The sequence below is a fragment of the Bombina bombina genome, chromosome 1 (assembly GCF_027579735.1).
Source record: "Bombina bombina isolate aBomBom1 chromosome 1, aBomBom1.pri, whole genome shotgun sequence".
In the NCBI taxonomy this organism is placed as follows: domain Eukaryota; kingdom Metazoa; phylum Chordata; class Amphibia; order Anura; family Bombinatoridae; genus Bombina; species Bombina bombina.
The window spans coordinates 1241449150-1241467232 of record NC_069499.1 but is presented as its reverse complement, the minus strand read 5'-3'; the positions used below and the strand labels follow the sequence as shown (position 1 = coordinate 1241467232).

Here is an 18083-nt window from a genome sequence, read left to right as displayed (position 1 = left end):
TCCCAACGGTGTGTCCAGGTCCACGGCGTCATCCTTACTTGTGGGATATTCTCTTCCCCAACTGGAAATGGCAAAGAGCCCAGCAAAGATGGTCAACATGATCCCTCCTAGGCTCGCCTACCCCAGTCATTCGACCGACGTTAAGGAGGAATATTTGCATAGGATAAACCATATGGTACCGTGGTGACTGTAGTTAAAGAAAATAAATTATCAAGACCTGATTAAAAAAACCAGGGCGGGCCGTGGACCGGACACCACACCGTTGGAGAAAGTAATTTATCAGGGGTAAACATAAATTCTGTTTTCTCCAACAATAGGTTGTGTCCGGTCCACGGCGTCATCCTTACTTGTGGGAACCAATACCAAAGCTTTAGGACACGGGATGAAGGGAGGGAGCAAATCAGGTCACCTAAATGGAAGGCACCACGGCTTGCAAAACCTTTCTCCCAAAAATAGCCTCAGAAGAAGCAAAAGTATCAAACTTGTAAAATTTGGTAAAAGTGTGCAGTGAAGACCAAGTCGCTGCCCTACATAATTCTGATCAACAGAAGCCTCGTTCTTGAAGGCCCCATGTGGAAGCCACAGCCCCTAGTGGAATGAGCTGTGATTCTTTCGGGAGGCTGCCGTCCGGCAGTCTCATAAGCCAATCTGATGATGCTTTTAATCCAAAAAGAGAGAGAGGTAGAAGTTGCTTTTTGCCCTCTCCTTTTACCGGAATAAACAACAAACAAGGAAGATGTTTGTCTAAAATCCTTTGTAGCATCTAAATAGAATTTTTAGAGCGCGAACAACATCCAAATTGTGCAACAAACGTTCCTTCTTTGAAACTGGTTTCGGACACAGAGAAGGTACGATAATCTCCTGGTTAATGTTTTTATTAGAACCAACTTTTGGAAGAAAACCAGGTTTAGTACGTAAAAACCACCTTATCTGCACGGAACACCAGATAAGGAGGAGAACACTGCAGAGCAGATAATTCTGGAAACTCTTCTAGCAGAAGAAATTGCAACTAAAAACAAAACTTTCCAAGATAATATCTTAATATCAACGGAATGCAAGGGTTCAAACGGAACCCCCTGAAGAACTGAAAGAAACTAAATTGAGACTCCAAGGAGGAGTCAAAGGTTTGTAAACAGGCTTAATTCTAACCAGAGCTGAACAAAGGCTTGAACATCTGGCACAGCGGCCAGCTTTTTGTGAAGTAACACAGACAAGGCAGAAATCTGTCCCCTTCAGGGAACTTGCAGATAGTCCTTTGTCCAACTCCTTCTTGAAGGAAGGATAGAATCCTAGGAATCTTAACCTTGTCCCAAGGGAATCCTTTAGATTCACACCAACAGATATATTTTTTCCAAATTTTGTGGTAAATCTTTCTAGTTACAGGCTTTCTGGCCTGAACAAGAGTATCGATAACAGAATCTGAGAACCCTCGCTTCGATAAGATCAAGCGTTCAATCTCCAAGCAGTCAGCTGGAGTGAAACCAGATTCGGATGTTCGAACGGACCCTGAACAAGAAGGTCTCGTCTCAAAGGTAGCTTCCAAGGTGGAGCCGATGACATATTCACCAGATCTGCATACCAAGTCCTGCGTGGCCACGCAGGAGCTATCAAGATCACCGACGCCCTCTCCTGATTGATCCTGGCTACCAGCCTGGGGATGAGAGGAAACCGGCGGGAAACACATAAGCTAGTTTGAAGGTCCAAGGTGCTACTAGTGCATCCACTAGAGCCGCCTTGGGATCCCTGGATCTGGACCCGTAGCAAGGAACTTTGAAGTTCTGACGATGAGGCCATCAGATCCATGTCTGGAATGCCCCACAGCTGAGTGACTTGGGCAAAGATTTCTGGATGGAGTTCCCACTCCCCCCGGATGCAATGTCTGACGACTCAGAAAATCCCGCTTCCCAATTTTCCACTCCTGGGATGTGGATAGCAGACAGGTGGCAGGAGTGAGACTCCGCCCATAGAATGATTTTGGTCACTTCTTCCATCGCCAGGGAACTCCTTGTTCCCCCCTGATGGTTGATGTACGCAACAGTTGTCATGTTGTCTGATTGAAACCGTATGACTTGGCCCTCGCTAGCTGAGGCCAAGCCTCTTGAGAGCATTGAATATCGCTCTCAGTTCCAGAATATTTATCGGTAACAGAGATTCTTCCCGAGACCAAAGACCCTGAGCTTTCAGGGATCCCCAGACCGCGCCCCAGCCATCAGACTGGCGTCGGTCGTGACAATGACCCACTCTGGTCTGCGGAATGTCATCCCTCGTGACAGGTTGTCCAGGGACAGCCACCAACGGATGTGAGTCTCTGGTCCTCTGATTTACTTGTATCTTCGGAGACAAGTCTGTATAGTCCCCATTCCACTGACTGAGCATGCACAGTTGTAATGGTCTTAGATGAATGCGCGCAAAAGGAACTATGTCCATTGCCGCTACCATCAACCCGATCACTTCCATGCACTGAGCTATGGAAGGAAGAGGAACGGAATGAAGTATCCGACAAGAGTCTAGAAGCTTTTGTTTTTCTGGCCTCTGTCAGAAAAATCCTCATTTCTAAGGAGTCTATTATTGTTCCCAAGAAGGGAACCCTTGTTGACGGAGATAGAGAACTCTTTTCCACGTTCACTTTCCATCCGTGAGATCTGAGAAAGGCCAGGACAATGTCCGTGTGAGCCTTTGCTGAGGAAGGGACGACGCTTGAATTAGAATGTCGTCCAAGTAAGGTACTACAGCAATGCCCCTTGGTCTTAGCACAGCTAGAAGGGACCCTAGTACCTTTGTGAAAATCCTTGGAGCAGTGGCTAATCCGAAAGGAAGCGCCACGAACTGGTAATGTTTGTCCAGGAATGCGAACCTCAGGAACCGATGATGTTCCTTGTGGATAGGAATATGTAGATACGCATCCTTTAAATCCACCGTGGTCATGAATTGACCTTCCTGGATGGAAGGAAGAATAGTTCGAATGGTTTCCATCTTGAACGATGGAACCTTGAGAAACTTGTTTAAGATCTTGAGATCTAAGATTGGTCTGAACGTTCCCTCTTTTTTGGGAACTATGAACAGATTGGAGTAGAACCCTATCCCTTGTTCTCTTAATGGAACAGGATGAATCACTCCCATTTTTAACAGGTCTTCTACACAATGTAAGAATGCCTGTCTTTTTATATGGTCTGAAGACAACTGAGACCTGTGGAACCTCCCCCTTGGGGGAAGTCCCTTGAATTCCCAGAAGATAACCTTGGGAGACTATTTCTAGCGCCCAAGGATCCAGAACATCTCTTGCCCAAGCCTGAGCGAAGAGAGAGAGTCTGCCCCCCACCAGATCCGGTCCCGGATCGGGGGCCAACATTTCATGCTGTCTTGGTAGCAGTGGCAGGTTTCTTGGCCTGCTTTCCCTTGTTCCAGCCTTGCATTGGTCCTCCAAGCTGGCTTGGCTTGAGAAGTATTACCCCTCTTGCTTAGAGGACGTAGCACTTTGGGCTGGTCCGTTTCTACGAAAGGGACGAAAATTAGGTTTATTTTTTTGCCTTGAAAGGCCGATCCTGAGGAAGGGCGTGGCCCTTACCCCCAGTGATATCAGAGATAATCTCTTTCAAGTCAGGGCCAAACAGCGTTTTCCCCTTGAAAGGAATGTTAAGTAGCTTGTTCTTGGAAGACGCATCAGCCGACCAAGATTTCAACCAAAGCGCTCTGCGCGCCACAATAGCAAACCCAGAATTCTTAGCCGCTAACCTAGCCAATTGCAAAAGTGGCGTCTAGGGTGAAAGAATTAGCCAATTTGAGAGCATTGATTCTGTCCATAATCTCCTCATAAGGAGGAGAATCACTATCGACCGCCTTTATCAGCTCATCGAACCAGAAACATGCGGCTGTAGCGACAGGGACAATGCATGAAATTGGTTGTAGAAGGTAACCCTGCTGAACAAACATCTTTTTAAGCAAACCTTCTAATTTTTTATCCATAGGATCTTTGAAAGCACAACTATCCTCTATGGGTATAGTGGTGCGTTTGTTTAAAGTGGAAACCGCTCCCTCGACCTTGGGGGACTGTCTGCCATAAGTCCTTTCTGGGGTCGACCATAGGAAACAATTTTTTAAATATGGGGGGAGGGACGAAAGGAATACCGGGCCTTTCCCATTCTTTATTAACAATGTCCGCCACCCCGCTTGGGTATAGGAAAAGCTTCTGGGAGCCCCGGCACCTCTAGGAACTTGTCCATTTTACATAGTTTCTCTGGGATGACCAACTTGTCACAATCATCCAGAGTGGATAATACCTCCTTTAAGCAGAATGCGGAGATGTTCCAACTTAAATTTAAATGCAATCACATCAGGTTCAGCTTGTTGAGAAATGTTCCCTGAATCAGTAATTTCTCCCTCAGACAAAACCTCCCTGGCCCCATCAGACTGGGTTGGGGGCCCTTCAGAAATTTTGTTATCAGCGTCGTCATGCTCTTCAGTATCTAAAACAGAGCAGTCGCGCTTACGCTGATAAGGGTTCATTTTGGCTAAAATGTTTTTGACAGAATTATCCATTACAGCCGTTAATTGTTGCATAGTAAGGAGTATTGGCGCGCTAGATGTACTAGGGGCCTCCTGAGTGGGCAAGACTCGTGTAGACGAAGGAGGGAATGATGCAGTACCATGCTTACTCCCCTCACTTGAGGAATCATCTTGGGCATCATTGTCATTATCACATAAATCACATTTATTTAAATGAATAGGAATTCTGGCTTCCCCACATTCAGAACACAGTCTATCTGGTAGTTCAGACATGTTAAACAGGCATAAACTTGATAACAAAGTACAAAAAAACGTTTTAAAATAAAACCGTTACTGTCACTTTAAATTTTAAACTGAACACACTTTATTACTGCAATTGCGAAAAAACATGAAGGAATTGTTCAAAATTCACAAATTTTCACCACAGTGTCTTAAAGCCTTAAAAGTATTGCACACCAAATTTGGAAGCTTTAACCCTTAAAATAACGGAACCGGAGCCGTTTTGAACTTTAACCCCTTTACAGTCCCCTGGTATCTGCTTTGCTGAGACCCAACCAAGCCCCAAGGGGAATACGATACCAAATGACGCCTTCAGAAAGTCTTTTCTAAGTATCAGAGCTCCTCTCACATGCGACTGCATGCCATGCCTCTCAAAAACAAGTGCGCAACACCGGCGCGAAAAATGAGGCTCTGCCTATGCTTTGGAAAGCCCCTAAAGAATAAGGTGTCTAAAACAGTGCCTGCCGATATTATTATATCAAAATACCCAGATAAAATGATTCCTCAAGGCTAAATATGTGTTAATAATGAATCGATTTAGCCAGAAAAAGTCCACAGTCTTAATAAGCCCTTTTTGAAGCCCTTATTTACGATCGTAATAAAACATGGCTTACCGGATCCCATAGGGAAAATGACAGCTTCCAGCATTACATCGTCTTGTTAGAATGTGTCATACCTCAAGCAGCAAAAGTCTGCACACTGTTCCCCCAACTGAAGTTAATTGCTCTCAACAGTCCTGTGTGGAACAGCCATGGATTTTAGTGACGGTTGCTAAAATCATTTTCCTCATACAAACAGAAATCTTCATCTCTTTTCTGTTTCTGAGTAAATAGTACATACCAGCACTATTTTAAAATAACAAACTCTTGATTGAATAATAAAAAACTACAGTTAAACACTAAAAAACTCTAAGCCCATCTCCGTGGAGATGTTGCCTGTACAACGGCAAAGAGAATGACTGGGGTAGGCGGAGCCTAGGAGGGATCATGTGACCAGCTTTGCTGGGCTCTTTGCCATTTCCTGTTGGGGAAGAGAATATCCCACAAGTAAGGATGACGCCGTGGACCGGACACACCTATGTTGGAGAAATCTCCATTGTGGGAAACAGGAACAGGGTAAGAATTGTACTCAAAATGTGTCTATATTGTAAACAACATGCTGCACCACACGTTATGTATTATGCAGCATAAACCAACCATCATACATTTAAATCTCTATTTGTCTATGGAAGCGTGTGAAAGTCAGGCCTAGGGAAAGAGGCATCAGCCAGGCCTAGGGAAAGAGGCATCAGCCAGGCCTAAGGAAAGAGGCATCAGCCAGGCCTAAGGAAAGAAGAGCCAACCCTAGGGAACGGAGTGACAAGCATACCTAGGGAAAAATAATAGTAAGGACTAGGGAAGAGAGGGACAGGTATAGGGGAGTGAGTGCCAAGAATGTATAAGAGAGGGAGCGCCAAACAGGTATAGGGGAGGGAGCGTCAAGCAGGCATCGGGGGAGGGAGCACCAAGCAGGCATCGGGGAGGGAGCAACAAGCAGGCATCGGGAGGGAGCATGAACAAAGTTAGCAACGGGCAGGCTTAAAGGGACCTGAAACCCCAAAATATTATTTCATGATTTAAACAGAGCATGTCATTTTAAACAACTTTTTAATTTATTTCTTTTATCTAATTTGCTTCATTTTCTTGGTATCTTTAGTATACCTAGGTAGGCTCAGGACTAGGAGATAGCTTCTGATTGGTGGCTGCACATAAATGCCTCTTGTCATTGGTTCACTAGTTGTGTCCAGCTAGTTCCCAGAAGTGCTACTTCAATAATGGATAGCAGAATAACAAAGCAAATTGTATAATAGAACTAAATTGGAAAGTTGTTTAAAATCACATGATGTATCTGAATCACAAAAGAAACATTTTAAGTTCATGTCCCTTAAATAAAGTGAATGACAACCAAGCAAAAGGAAGATAGTGACAGGGGAATGTCATCCAGGGTAAAAAAAGAGAGAGAAAGAACCAGTTGACACTGACAATAAAGCATAAGAGAAACCCAAGGTATATAACAAGAAATGTGCACTAATGAATCACAGTATGAGCCACAGGCAAGAGAGAAGACTAGAGTACAAAGAGGAGAGAGAAGGAAGATGAAAGATATTTAGGTAAAATTAGGTGAGAAAACAGGAAGGGACATAAATGACATCCATAAAAAACAGGTATAATCCAAGGGCAAAACACTGATTATTTTTTATAGCAATGATAAAATATTGTTAGTAATATTTCATGTAATGATATTGACTTTACCACAATTCTAATGTAAACTACTAAAGTGTGCATGATCTGCCAAATCTCAGCTACTCACAACATCTTGAGAATTTCCACGTAACATCCCAATACGCGTTCCGCCTGTGGACTCAGCTCAATGCTAATGGTGCTGCAAGCGGGGCTAATGAGCAGACAGTCGATCAGATTGGGCTCGCTATCCATTGCCGCCTGTTTGCCTTTAACTTCTGATTGACAGTGTTGTTGCGCTCAACTTCGACATGAATCTCATTTGATGTAATGACAGATTTGTGCCGGGATTCAACAGATGTCACGTCTTGGGAAACAAGGTCTGGGTTGGTGTGGAGGAGGCGAAGAGGGATATTCGCTTTACGGTCACACTGCTGTTGGCAGCCATTACGGATTTCCTTCAAGCTTGGAGAATTGTCCCGGCTTAAAGACAATAAGATGGAAGTTTCTTTGTACATGGGTTATCAATAAAAGGCAAGGTCCTATGTACCAAACATTTTAACAGTTCAAAAATATTGAAAACAGGAAAGCGGTATTAAACTTCAATTTCAATCAAAGATTTAAATGGATACTAAACCTAAATTTTTTTCTTTCATGATTCAGATAGAGAATGCAATTGTAAGCAACTTTCTAACTTACTCCAATTATCAATTTTTCTTCGTTCTCTTGCTATCTTTATTTAAAAAGCAGGAGTTTAAAGCTTAGGAGCCGGCACATTTTAGGTTCAGCACCCTGGATAATGCTTGCTTATTGGTGGCTACATTTAGCAAACCAATAAGCAAGCATAACCCAGGTTCTGAACCCAAAATAGGGCGACTTCTAAGATTCATATTCCTGCTTTTTAAATAAAGATAGCAAGAGAACAAAACAAAAAACATGATAATAGGAGTAAATTAGAAAGTTGCTTAATAATGCATGCTCCATCTGAATCATTAAAGAAAAAATTGGGGGTTAGTATCCCATTAAGTCAGCTAATTTATGTTATATATATTATTTAAAGGGAAAGTCTACTCCAAAATGTTTATTGTTTAAAAAGATAGTTAATCCCTTTATTACCAATTCCCCAGTTTTGAATAACTAACACGGTCATATATACTTTTTACCTCTGTAATTACCTTGTATCTAAGCCTTCACTGACTGCCCCTTTATCTCAGTTCAATTTACAGACTTGCATTATAGTCAATCAGTACTGACTCATAAATAACTCCACTAAAGTGAGCATAATGTTATCTATATGGCACACAAACCAGTAGTTTCTCGCTGTGAAAAGCCATAAAAATGCACTGAGATAAAGGCAGCCTGCAGTGGCTTAGAAACAGGCAGAAATTTAGATGTTTAAAGGTGATAAAGTATATTAATATAACAATGTTGGTTGTGTAAGGCTGGGGAATGGGTAGTAATTGCGTTATCGATCTTTTTAAACAATAAAAATCTTGGAGTAGACTGTCAGATATCTGTGAGATTTAGATGTTTGCCTATTTATACGTTTTTACTAACCTCACACTGAATACATTGCAAGATAAGTACTGTGGCATAAATTGGTCTGAACCTCATGAGCTGTGAATGGAATGTTGGATTCTGGTCAGCATGAAAGGCCAAAAATCCAATTAAACAGGGTTGAGTAAAGGGATAACGTTACCTCAGTTTCTCCAAAGAATCGATATATATGCAACTATTTACTATAGACTGCTGCCGAATAATAAAGCGGAAAACGAAATAAAACCAAAAAAAAAAAAAAAACAGATTAAAGGTAAATAAAAGTGATGTGTCGGGATTAAGGCATCACTTAAAAATTTAAATGAAATATATTTATTTTGTTTTTGTATATTTAAAGCTTAAATTTGCCTGCCCCTTTAAGCAGCACTGAAACAAGAAGGTGTATCATAATTATTTGGATTAATAAATATTAGCACAATGTACACACCAATTCATTAAACACATGGGGCTCAATTACCTAAAATTCGCTAGATGGGAAGTGCAAAACCACGCTGGCACTTAGGGGCTCAAAGAATTAGCTAAAAAAAAAAAAAAAGGGTCTGTCCCATGCGAGTTGCTAGATGCCTCCCATTTTAAGTAATGAAGTTTGCCGGAAACTTCACTTGGGAAAGCAAAGTTAACAGAGGGCAGACTCTAAAAATTAAAGGGATATGAAACCCAAAAAATTATCTTTTGTGATTCAGACGGAACACAAAATGTAAAAAAGTTTCCAATTTACTTCTATTATCAAATTTACTTTGTTCACATGGTATTCTTTGTTGAAGGGATACCTAGGTAGGAGTCCGGAGCACTACATGGCAATATATAGTGCTGCCATCTCTCTTGCAAACGATAACATTCTTGCAAAACTCCTGCCATATAGTGCTCCAAAAATGGGCAGACTCCATGAGGTTATGTCCCTGCTTTTCAACAAAAAGATGCCAAGAGAACAAAAAAGAATTGATAATGGAAGCAAATTAGGAAGTTGTTAGTTTGTGTCCCTTTAAAAACTGCAGCAAATACAAATCAGATTACCATCTTTTAATTGTTTATTATTTTACAACTGTATCTATTTTCATGTCCATCTGTTTTTCTATTAAGGTAATAAGTATCCCCCCCCCAACACACACACACACACACACACAAACACAACACACAAACACACACAAACACACACACACAAACACACACACACAAACACACACACACACAAACACACACAAACACACACAAACACACACAAACACACACACACACAACACACACACACACACACCACAACACACACAACAAACACACACACACAAAACACACAACACACAACACACACACACACACACACAAACACACACAAACACACACACACACAAACACACACACACACAAACACACACACACAAACACACACACACACACACAAACACCACACACAAACACACAAACACACACACACAAACACACACACAAACACACACACAAACACACACAAACACACACACACACACACACACAAACACACACAAACACACACAAACACACACACACACAAACACACACACACACACACACACACACAAACACACACAAACACACACAAACACACACAAACACACACAAACACACACAAACACACACACACACAAACACACACACACACACACACACACAAACACACACACACACACACACACATGATTTTTGCAGTACAGTTTGGTTAGGTTTTTTTTTATGTGATTCAACATTACAATTTAAATTACAACAGGGAACGTCCCTTTGCAAGACACATGGTTCTCAAGGTAAAAACAGCATTTAGACGATTCCACCAGTGGGTCATTAGTACTGGATAGTTAAGAGAATCTTGAAAGCCCAGAGACCTTTAGTCAATCATAGAAAATTTGGTGTAAGAGTAAAATATTTTTCTTAAAGGGACACTGAACCCAAATTTTTTCTTTCATAATTCAGATAGAGCATGCAATTTTAAGCAACTTTCTAATTTACTTCTATTATCAAATTTTCTTTGTTCTCTTGATATCTTTATTTGAAGAAGAAGGCATCTAAGCTAAAGATCCAGCAAATTTGTGATTCAGAACCATGGACAGAATTTTTTTATTGGTGCTGTCCAATCAGTAAGGACAACCCAGGTTGTTCACCAAAAATGGGCCGGCATCTAAACATAAATTCTTGCTTTTCAAATAAACATACCAAGAGAATGAAGAAAATTTGATAATAGGAATAAATTAGATGTTGCTTAAAAGTGAATGCTCTATCTGAATCACAAAGAAAACATTTGGGTTCAGTGTCCCTTTAAAGGGAAATCTCTTCTGTGTTGAAGAGATACCAAGGTAGGCATAAGGAGCACTACATGAAAGGAAATAGTGCTGCCATCTAGTGCTCTTGCAAATGGATAACATTCTTGCAAAACTGCTGCCATATAATGCTCCAGAAATGGGCCGGCTCCTAGACATACATCCCTGCTTTTACAAAAAAAGATATCAAGAGAACAAAGAAAAAAAATGGTAATAGAATTAAATTAGAGAGTTTTTTATAAATCGGATGCTCTATCTGAATCACAAAAGAAAAAATTGGGTTTCATATCCCTTTAAATGCACCAAAAATGTTGATACTGTAGTTACCTCCAGGCAATATCATATAATGTTTAATTTGTCTATGACTGAAACCAAAACATTATTAAAGGGCAATTATAGTGAAACATTACATGGCTCTAATTTAAATTATTTGAAAACTATTGACCATAAGCTACTTTGTGTTTAAACCGTGCAAAGGGGTTACACACACTAGAAATACGGCTCGGGATTGGATCAGAGGCATTTTCCTCTCAAAACCAGATTTGCGAGTCCTGAGCAGGATTTATACTGTGTTTAACCCCTTTGTTGGGGTTAAACACACAGTTGTCTAGGGCCAATAGTCTTAAAATCACATGCTAATAATTTAGAGAATGTAATTTGTCAGGCATATATATACCATGATCTCCCATGAGTGCCAGTCAATGTGCAATATCCACTTACCTGTTGATGAATTCTTCATAGCATGAATAAATGGCAGCAAGACAGACTGCAACTAGGTTTGGCAAAACGCGTGGATGAGGGCAGTTCCCTGTTTGACCATGCATGCTAGAGACATAGAAGAGAATCTTTACTAATTTTATAACCAAACCAATTTCATGGAATGTACAAAAAGGATGAAAATGATAAACTGCTTTCTGGAACACAGTTATAATAAAAATAAAATCTATATTAGTTTTACAAAATATGGACAGGATGATTTCATTTGGAGCCCACCTCTCTCAAACTATTTGCATTACCAAGATAACAATACTTTCAAGCTGACTGTTATGAGGTGATCATGAGCAATGATTTATCATATATATTAATCACTTGGTACAACTGTATGATATCATTTGGTGAATACACTGAAGGAGGTATTATGAGTTTGCTTTTTTCCCCCCATTAAACTTTCACAACAAAACAAGCAACAAGGAAGTGTTTGAACAGGAAGTAGAGTGTCAGATGTTTATGGTAGTTAGAGCTAGCATACTGAAAGTCCTAGAGCAAAGGTTAGGGTTAACCCTTTCAGTACCAAAGAGGGCTACCACACATGGCAGACCTAACAGGCAACATTGTTGAGGTTACATTTTATCCATTGAGACATATTAGCCACTGTTACATCATTAAATATCATCTCTTGGGCTATATGGCTCATAAATCTCCAAGCAAAGGAGGTAAAGCAAATTGCTGCATCTCTGAATGCAAAAGAAATGAGTTTAAAGGGAGATTGTGCTCAATTTGTTGTTGTTTTTTAGAATCCATACGAACAAGCAACACACAAACAAAAAATATCTTGGCCTGAGAAAAAAAAGTTGTGTACGTTTAAACTAATACAGCAGTATTAACTGTATACTTCCTATTACTACTCATTAACTTCTAGATCCTTCCTACTTATGCTCATGGGCTCTCAGCTACTGCACAGTATCAAGAAGTACCAATTAGTCAACGAGCCTTAGTAGTAAGTGATGAACTAATAATGCTGTATTCGTTTGAATTGAAATGTAAACAGATTTTATATCATTTTTCCTGGCAAAGAAAAGAAGAACAGGCTTAAAAAAAAATTTCATCCATAAAAAATATGAAAAAGCAGCAAGAAAATTGTTCCTTCAATAGACATTGTACTTTAGAAATTTGGTTTATGTGTTTCCAAGAACTTGTTATATCAGCTGAAACAATATTAAATATATGGGGAATTGTTACTTCACAAATATTTTTGCATTTAAAATAGCTGTTTTTGCTAACTGAAAACACCATCCATTGTTCTCAATAACATGCCTATTTAAATTATCTGAGCCTACAGCAAGAGCATACCTGCATATCTGACCCCTCTTTATATAAACAAACACCATTACTTGGGTACTGAATTGTTCATAATGGGTGGTGGTTTCAATGAGCCACCTATTTCAAATGCAAGAATAGACCTAAAGGTAACATTTCCTATAAATTACTATGCAACTATTATAATACCTGGGAACACATTTAGGAGGAAACATACAAGTATAGTATCACTTTAAATTAAAAATACATATAATGTAATTTCCCAGTGAACTGTGCTAGCAATAAAGGACCGGAAATGATGCTTTAAAGTTAATGTAATATGTCCATGTCCCTTTAATAGAATGCTGTAGTAATTATGCATTTTGAAACCGTGCGTATCTCTCTTCAGTATTAGTTCTTATAGAAATTCTGAATAGGAAACTGGCTTAAACGATTACACAAGACAAGACACTGGCTTCTGTATGCAGATAACCAATCAGAAGGCATGTTCACCTGCCACATAGTGAGAGAGAAGCATACACTCCTGCTTCTTTGCTATAGTGACTTGTCATTCAGTGGGAAGACTGCTATAACAGAGAAGGGCGAGTATGGCTGCGCTCTCTGCGGCTCGGCGGTAAGTATTCTGTACCGCTCAGTCACTACAGAGACAGAAAAAAGGGCCTGTTCATGTACATAATCACCCACTGGGCTTGTCAAATTCTACTTCTATTGTGATTTGTGTACTTACTGTATATTTTCTTATAAATGCTGTATATACTTCTATTTTATAAATACATTAAAGATTTGTTTTTAAAAAAACTACTTTCCCTTTAAACATGTTCATTCAAGCCTTAAACCCAACCCATAAAGATAAAACAAAACAATTCAGTCACCAGGTCCCAATACTAACCTTTGAATAAATTTCTTCACCACCTCCATTCCTGCATTTAATTCATTCAAGGCCAGGATGTACTCCTGGGTAAACAGCCTTAACCGAGGGCACTTCCCGAAATCCTGTACAAAAGAAGACACTTATTTGAAAGGCTGCTGGCACGTGGGGCTCCTGATAAAAATGCTACTTTATATCATTTTATTCTGCATTTGCATCCTGTTAGCAAGTATATTATCAGCAATGTTTCGGATTTCCTCTGAAGTGCATTCGGCGTTCAAGGCTTAGTCAAACTACCAGATGCATTTGGGAATTTTCTACCAAATGGTGATGAACTGAGTTCTGCAACATCTTTTGGTATTCTAGAACCTGGTACCACTCATTTTACCTCTCTTGGGTAGCAGGTTTTTTTCTTCCTTGTTCAGCCTTTTAAAGGACATTGCAGTGTGCAAATTACATGCTTTAGTTTGTCACTCCATGTGTTACATTAATTTGTGTTGGAGTTAAAGGGACAGTCTAGACCATAGTCCTCTTAAAGGTTCTTTGCTAAGGATGACTAAGGTGTAGACTGGTCCTGCTAGAGACCAGCAGTGTGGAGCAGCCTGTGAGCCAATCAGTAGACAATCACTGGCTGTGCTCAGTTAGGAAGCCACACACATTGCAAACTTTATATATGCTTTTAACCCCTTTGGGGGTTAAATATATAGAGTTCTGTGTTGTAGTGAAATAGTTACATGCTCTTAAAAATGAATGAATTTGCGCAAGTACATTTTCTACCACATTATCTCTTTAAATAAATGATACACATAAGAAACATTATTATTAGTCTTTGAGGTAGAACCAACACCCAAAACAATGGGAAGTCAAGTAATGAAACTCAACATTATTTCTAGACTATTATAAATTGTTTGTTTTTAAAAAAAGACCCAACCTGTACGGCTCTGTAAAAGAAAGTTTTATCTCATCCGCTCCCATGAGTATTTGCAACATGAGTTAAACTGTTCTGTCCAGCAGCAAATAAACGTGTTAAAGACTGCGGTTAGTCTAAGAAAAAGTATACGAGAAGCAAATACTGTTGCTTACAGTTTCTTCACTCTTAGACCCTGGGCAAGTCAAATTAGGGGGCCCCTCAACAAAAAAAATATATATTACCCTCTCCCTGCATGGCCCACCCCTCTCTCAAAATTTAGTGGGTCCTAAATAAAAACATAACACTATATATTACACCTCCTGATACCATAAAGGTAAATCCAATGTAAAGATACCAGCAGTATCACCAAAGTAATGCAAATGCTAACGCAGACAGGGGCTCACTGCTAGCACCTACAATGTATGACTAAGGGTGTACAACCCAAAACATTACTGCTGTCTTTTGTACCCTAAAATCATTCCCAAATAAAGAAGAAATTTTGAAGCAAGTGCTGTGGACACTATGTTTATTGGATGTACCATAAAGGTAAAGCCACCGTTATTATTTCATGTTTTTCCTTTAAAAATGCTCTAAAATGAGTTTGATAAAATCTAGCCTATATACTGTAGTACAACATTGAAGTCCTTCATGTATATGTACCAATTATATTCCCCTAATTCGAAAAAAAATCAATGAAAAGATAAACACCATTGCTCCACAGTGCAGAGATTTTTTTGGTAAACTGTTTACTTAAAAATTAATTCATACGATAATAGATACTACTATAAAGAATAATATGCACAGATACTTATATCAAAATCCAGTATAAAACCGTTTAAAAACTTACTTAGAAGCTCCCAAATTAGCTCTGTTTAAAAGGTTATCTGGATCTCTTACTGAAAGTGGTTGTATAGCAGACACTCCCCCCTCCCCTTCCTCTGCATATGAAAAGACTCTTTACACAAACGGGAGCAAGCTGGAGTAGGTATATGTCAGTATTATCCTAATACTTTGGCCTTGGTTAGGAGTCTGAAAATCAGTGCAATATTATTTCAAAATAAGCAAAGCAATACATTTAAAAAAACAACAAACTGTATGGGCTTTATAAATGGATATTCTACAAAACATTTATGCAAAGAAAAATCCAGTGTATAATGTTGGCCCACTTGAGCAGGCTACAGCTGTGACCGCCAACCCAGGGTCTGTCTGCAGAGTGAGAGAAGGGACTGGGCTATGTGCTGGCGCTTTGCGATGAGACAGGTAATGTGTGATGGTGCCTGAGACTGTGGATCTCTAGAGTGCGTTTTTTGTGTGCATGTGTCTGTGTGAGTTGTTTCTCTCTGAAAATAAAAGTTTATGAAAGGTCTTAATGTGCTTAAATATTTAATCAATGTCAGTATCATCTTAATGGGACAGTCTAGTTAAAATTAAACTTTCATTATACAGATAGGGCATGTAATTTTAATCGACTTTCCAATTTACTTTTATCATCAAATTTGCTTTGTTCTCTTAGTATTCTTAGTTGACACTAAACCTAGGTAGGCTCATACGCTAATTTCTAAGTCCCTGAGGGCTGCCTTCTTAATCACATACTTTTTAAATTGCTTTTCACAACAAGAGACTGAAAGTACATGTGGGCCATATAGATAAAACTGTGTTAACGCCCAGGGAGTTATTTAAGATTTAGCACAACACAATGCTAAATGCAAGTCAATAGATAATAAATAGTCAAAGTCATGTGATCAGGGGGCTGGAAGAAGGTTTTTAGATACAAGGTAATCACAGAGGTAAAAAGCATACTAATATAACTGTGTTGGTTATGCAAAACTGGGAAATGGGTAATAAAGGGATTATGTATCTTTTAAAACAATACAAATTCTATTGTAGACTGTCCCTTTAAGTGCCTTTTTAAATGGCAATGTGCTTGTGTAAGAAGGTTTATAAGAGTTCATTGTATTTAAAGATACAAGAATGCCCTTTCAGACCTAGATTACAAGAGGAGCTCAAACATATTAACGCTATTGTGTGTTAAAGGGATATGAAACCCAAAATGTTTATTTCATGATTCAGATAAGGAATGGGATTTTAAGCAACTTTCTAATTTACCTATATTATCAGTTTTTCTTCCATATCTTGGTATCTTTTGTTGAAAAGCATGGATGTATGCTTAGGAGCTGTCCCATTTTGAGACCACTATATGGCAGATGTTTTGCAAGAATGTTATCCATTTGCAAGAGCAATAGATCGCAGCACTATGTCCTGCCATGTAGTACTCCAGATGCCTACCTAAGTATCTCTTCAATACAGAATATTGGCCTAAGACCTTTTCTAAACTTTTTTCATATGATAATTTCTAAGCCATTGAAGGCAGCCTCCTATGCATTTGACAGTTTTTCACAGCTAAAGGGCGTCAGTTCAAGTGCTTACGCTGTGGAGTTACCTAGGAGTTAGCACTGATTAACTAAAATTCAAGTCTGTCAAAAGAAGTGAAATAAGGGGACAGTTTGCAGAGGCTTAGATACAAGATAATCACAGAGGTAAAAAGTGTATTAATATAACTGTGTTGGTTATAAACTGGGGAATGGGTAATAAAGGGATTATCTATATTTTTAAACAATAACAATTCTGGTGTAGACTGTCCCTTTACAGGGATATGAAATTAAAAATTGTCTTTAATGATTCAGACAGATCATGCAATTATAACCAACTTTCTTATTTACTGCTATTGTCAATTTTTATTCGTTCTCTTATTGTTTTTTATTTAAAGACAGGGACGTGTGCAGATTTCTTGAGTACTATATGGCAGCAGTTTTGCAAGAATGTTATCCATTTGCAAGAGATGGCAGCAATATTTCCTGCTATGTAGTGCTCCAGATGCCGAACTAGGTATCTCTTCAACAAAGAATACCATAGGAATAAAGCACATTTGATAATAGAAGTAAATTGGAAACTTTTTTTAAAAAAACTGTATGCTCTGTACCTAAATTATATTAACTGGATTAATAAAATAAAGATTCTCTCCAAAATGCTGATTTTAATACATTAGGGTAAAATGAATAGTGATGAAAATGAAAGTATCAAGCTAAATACAATGTAACAAAATGTGCTCTCTCAGTCAATAGTTAATTGCAAAAGTAAGACAGTCTTCATTGTGTAAAAAGAAGCACAATAATGTGGTATGGTGTCAGCTGATGTATGTGTCATTGCCAAACAAGCTGAAACTCATTTTATTAGCCCCTGTGAAGCCTGTCTGTCACATGTCAATAATGCAAACTAATAAAGCTCCTGGTCATATGAGAGCTCACTCATAATCCAAGTAAACTGTCCTTTAGTTTCTCAATCAGAGCTGACAATATAACATACACAATGCTAAATAATAAAGTACTTGCATGTTGTTCAGCCAAGTCAACATAAAATGCTTAGTG

General features: G+C 39.1%; 1 protein-coding gene across 1 annotated transcript in view; it reads right to left on the bottom strand.

Annotated features, from left to right (window-relative positions):
• The window catches only part of CMIP (c-Maf inducing protein), a 363762-nt gene that overhangs the window by 77147 nt on the left and 268532 nt on the right, over nt 1-18083 (bottom strand). Inside the window, 4 exon segments of the mRNA XM_053700697.1 lie at nt 7132-7262; nt 7265-7484; nt 11564-11668; nt 13770-13873. Coding sequence (XP_053556672.1) covers nt 7132-7262; nt 7265-7484; nt 11564-11668; nt 13770-13873 — 560 coding nt within the window.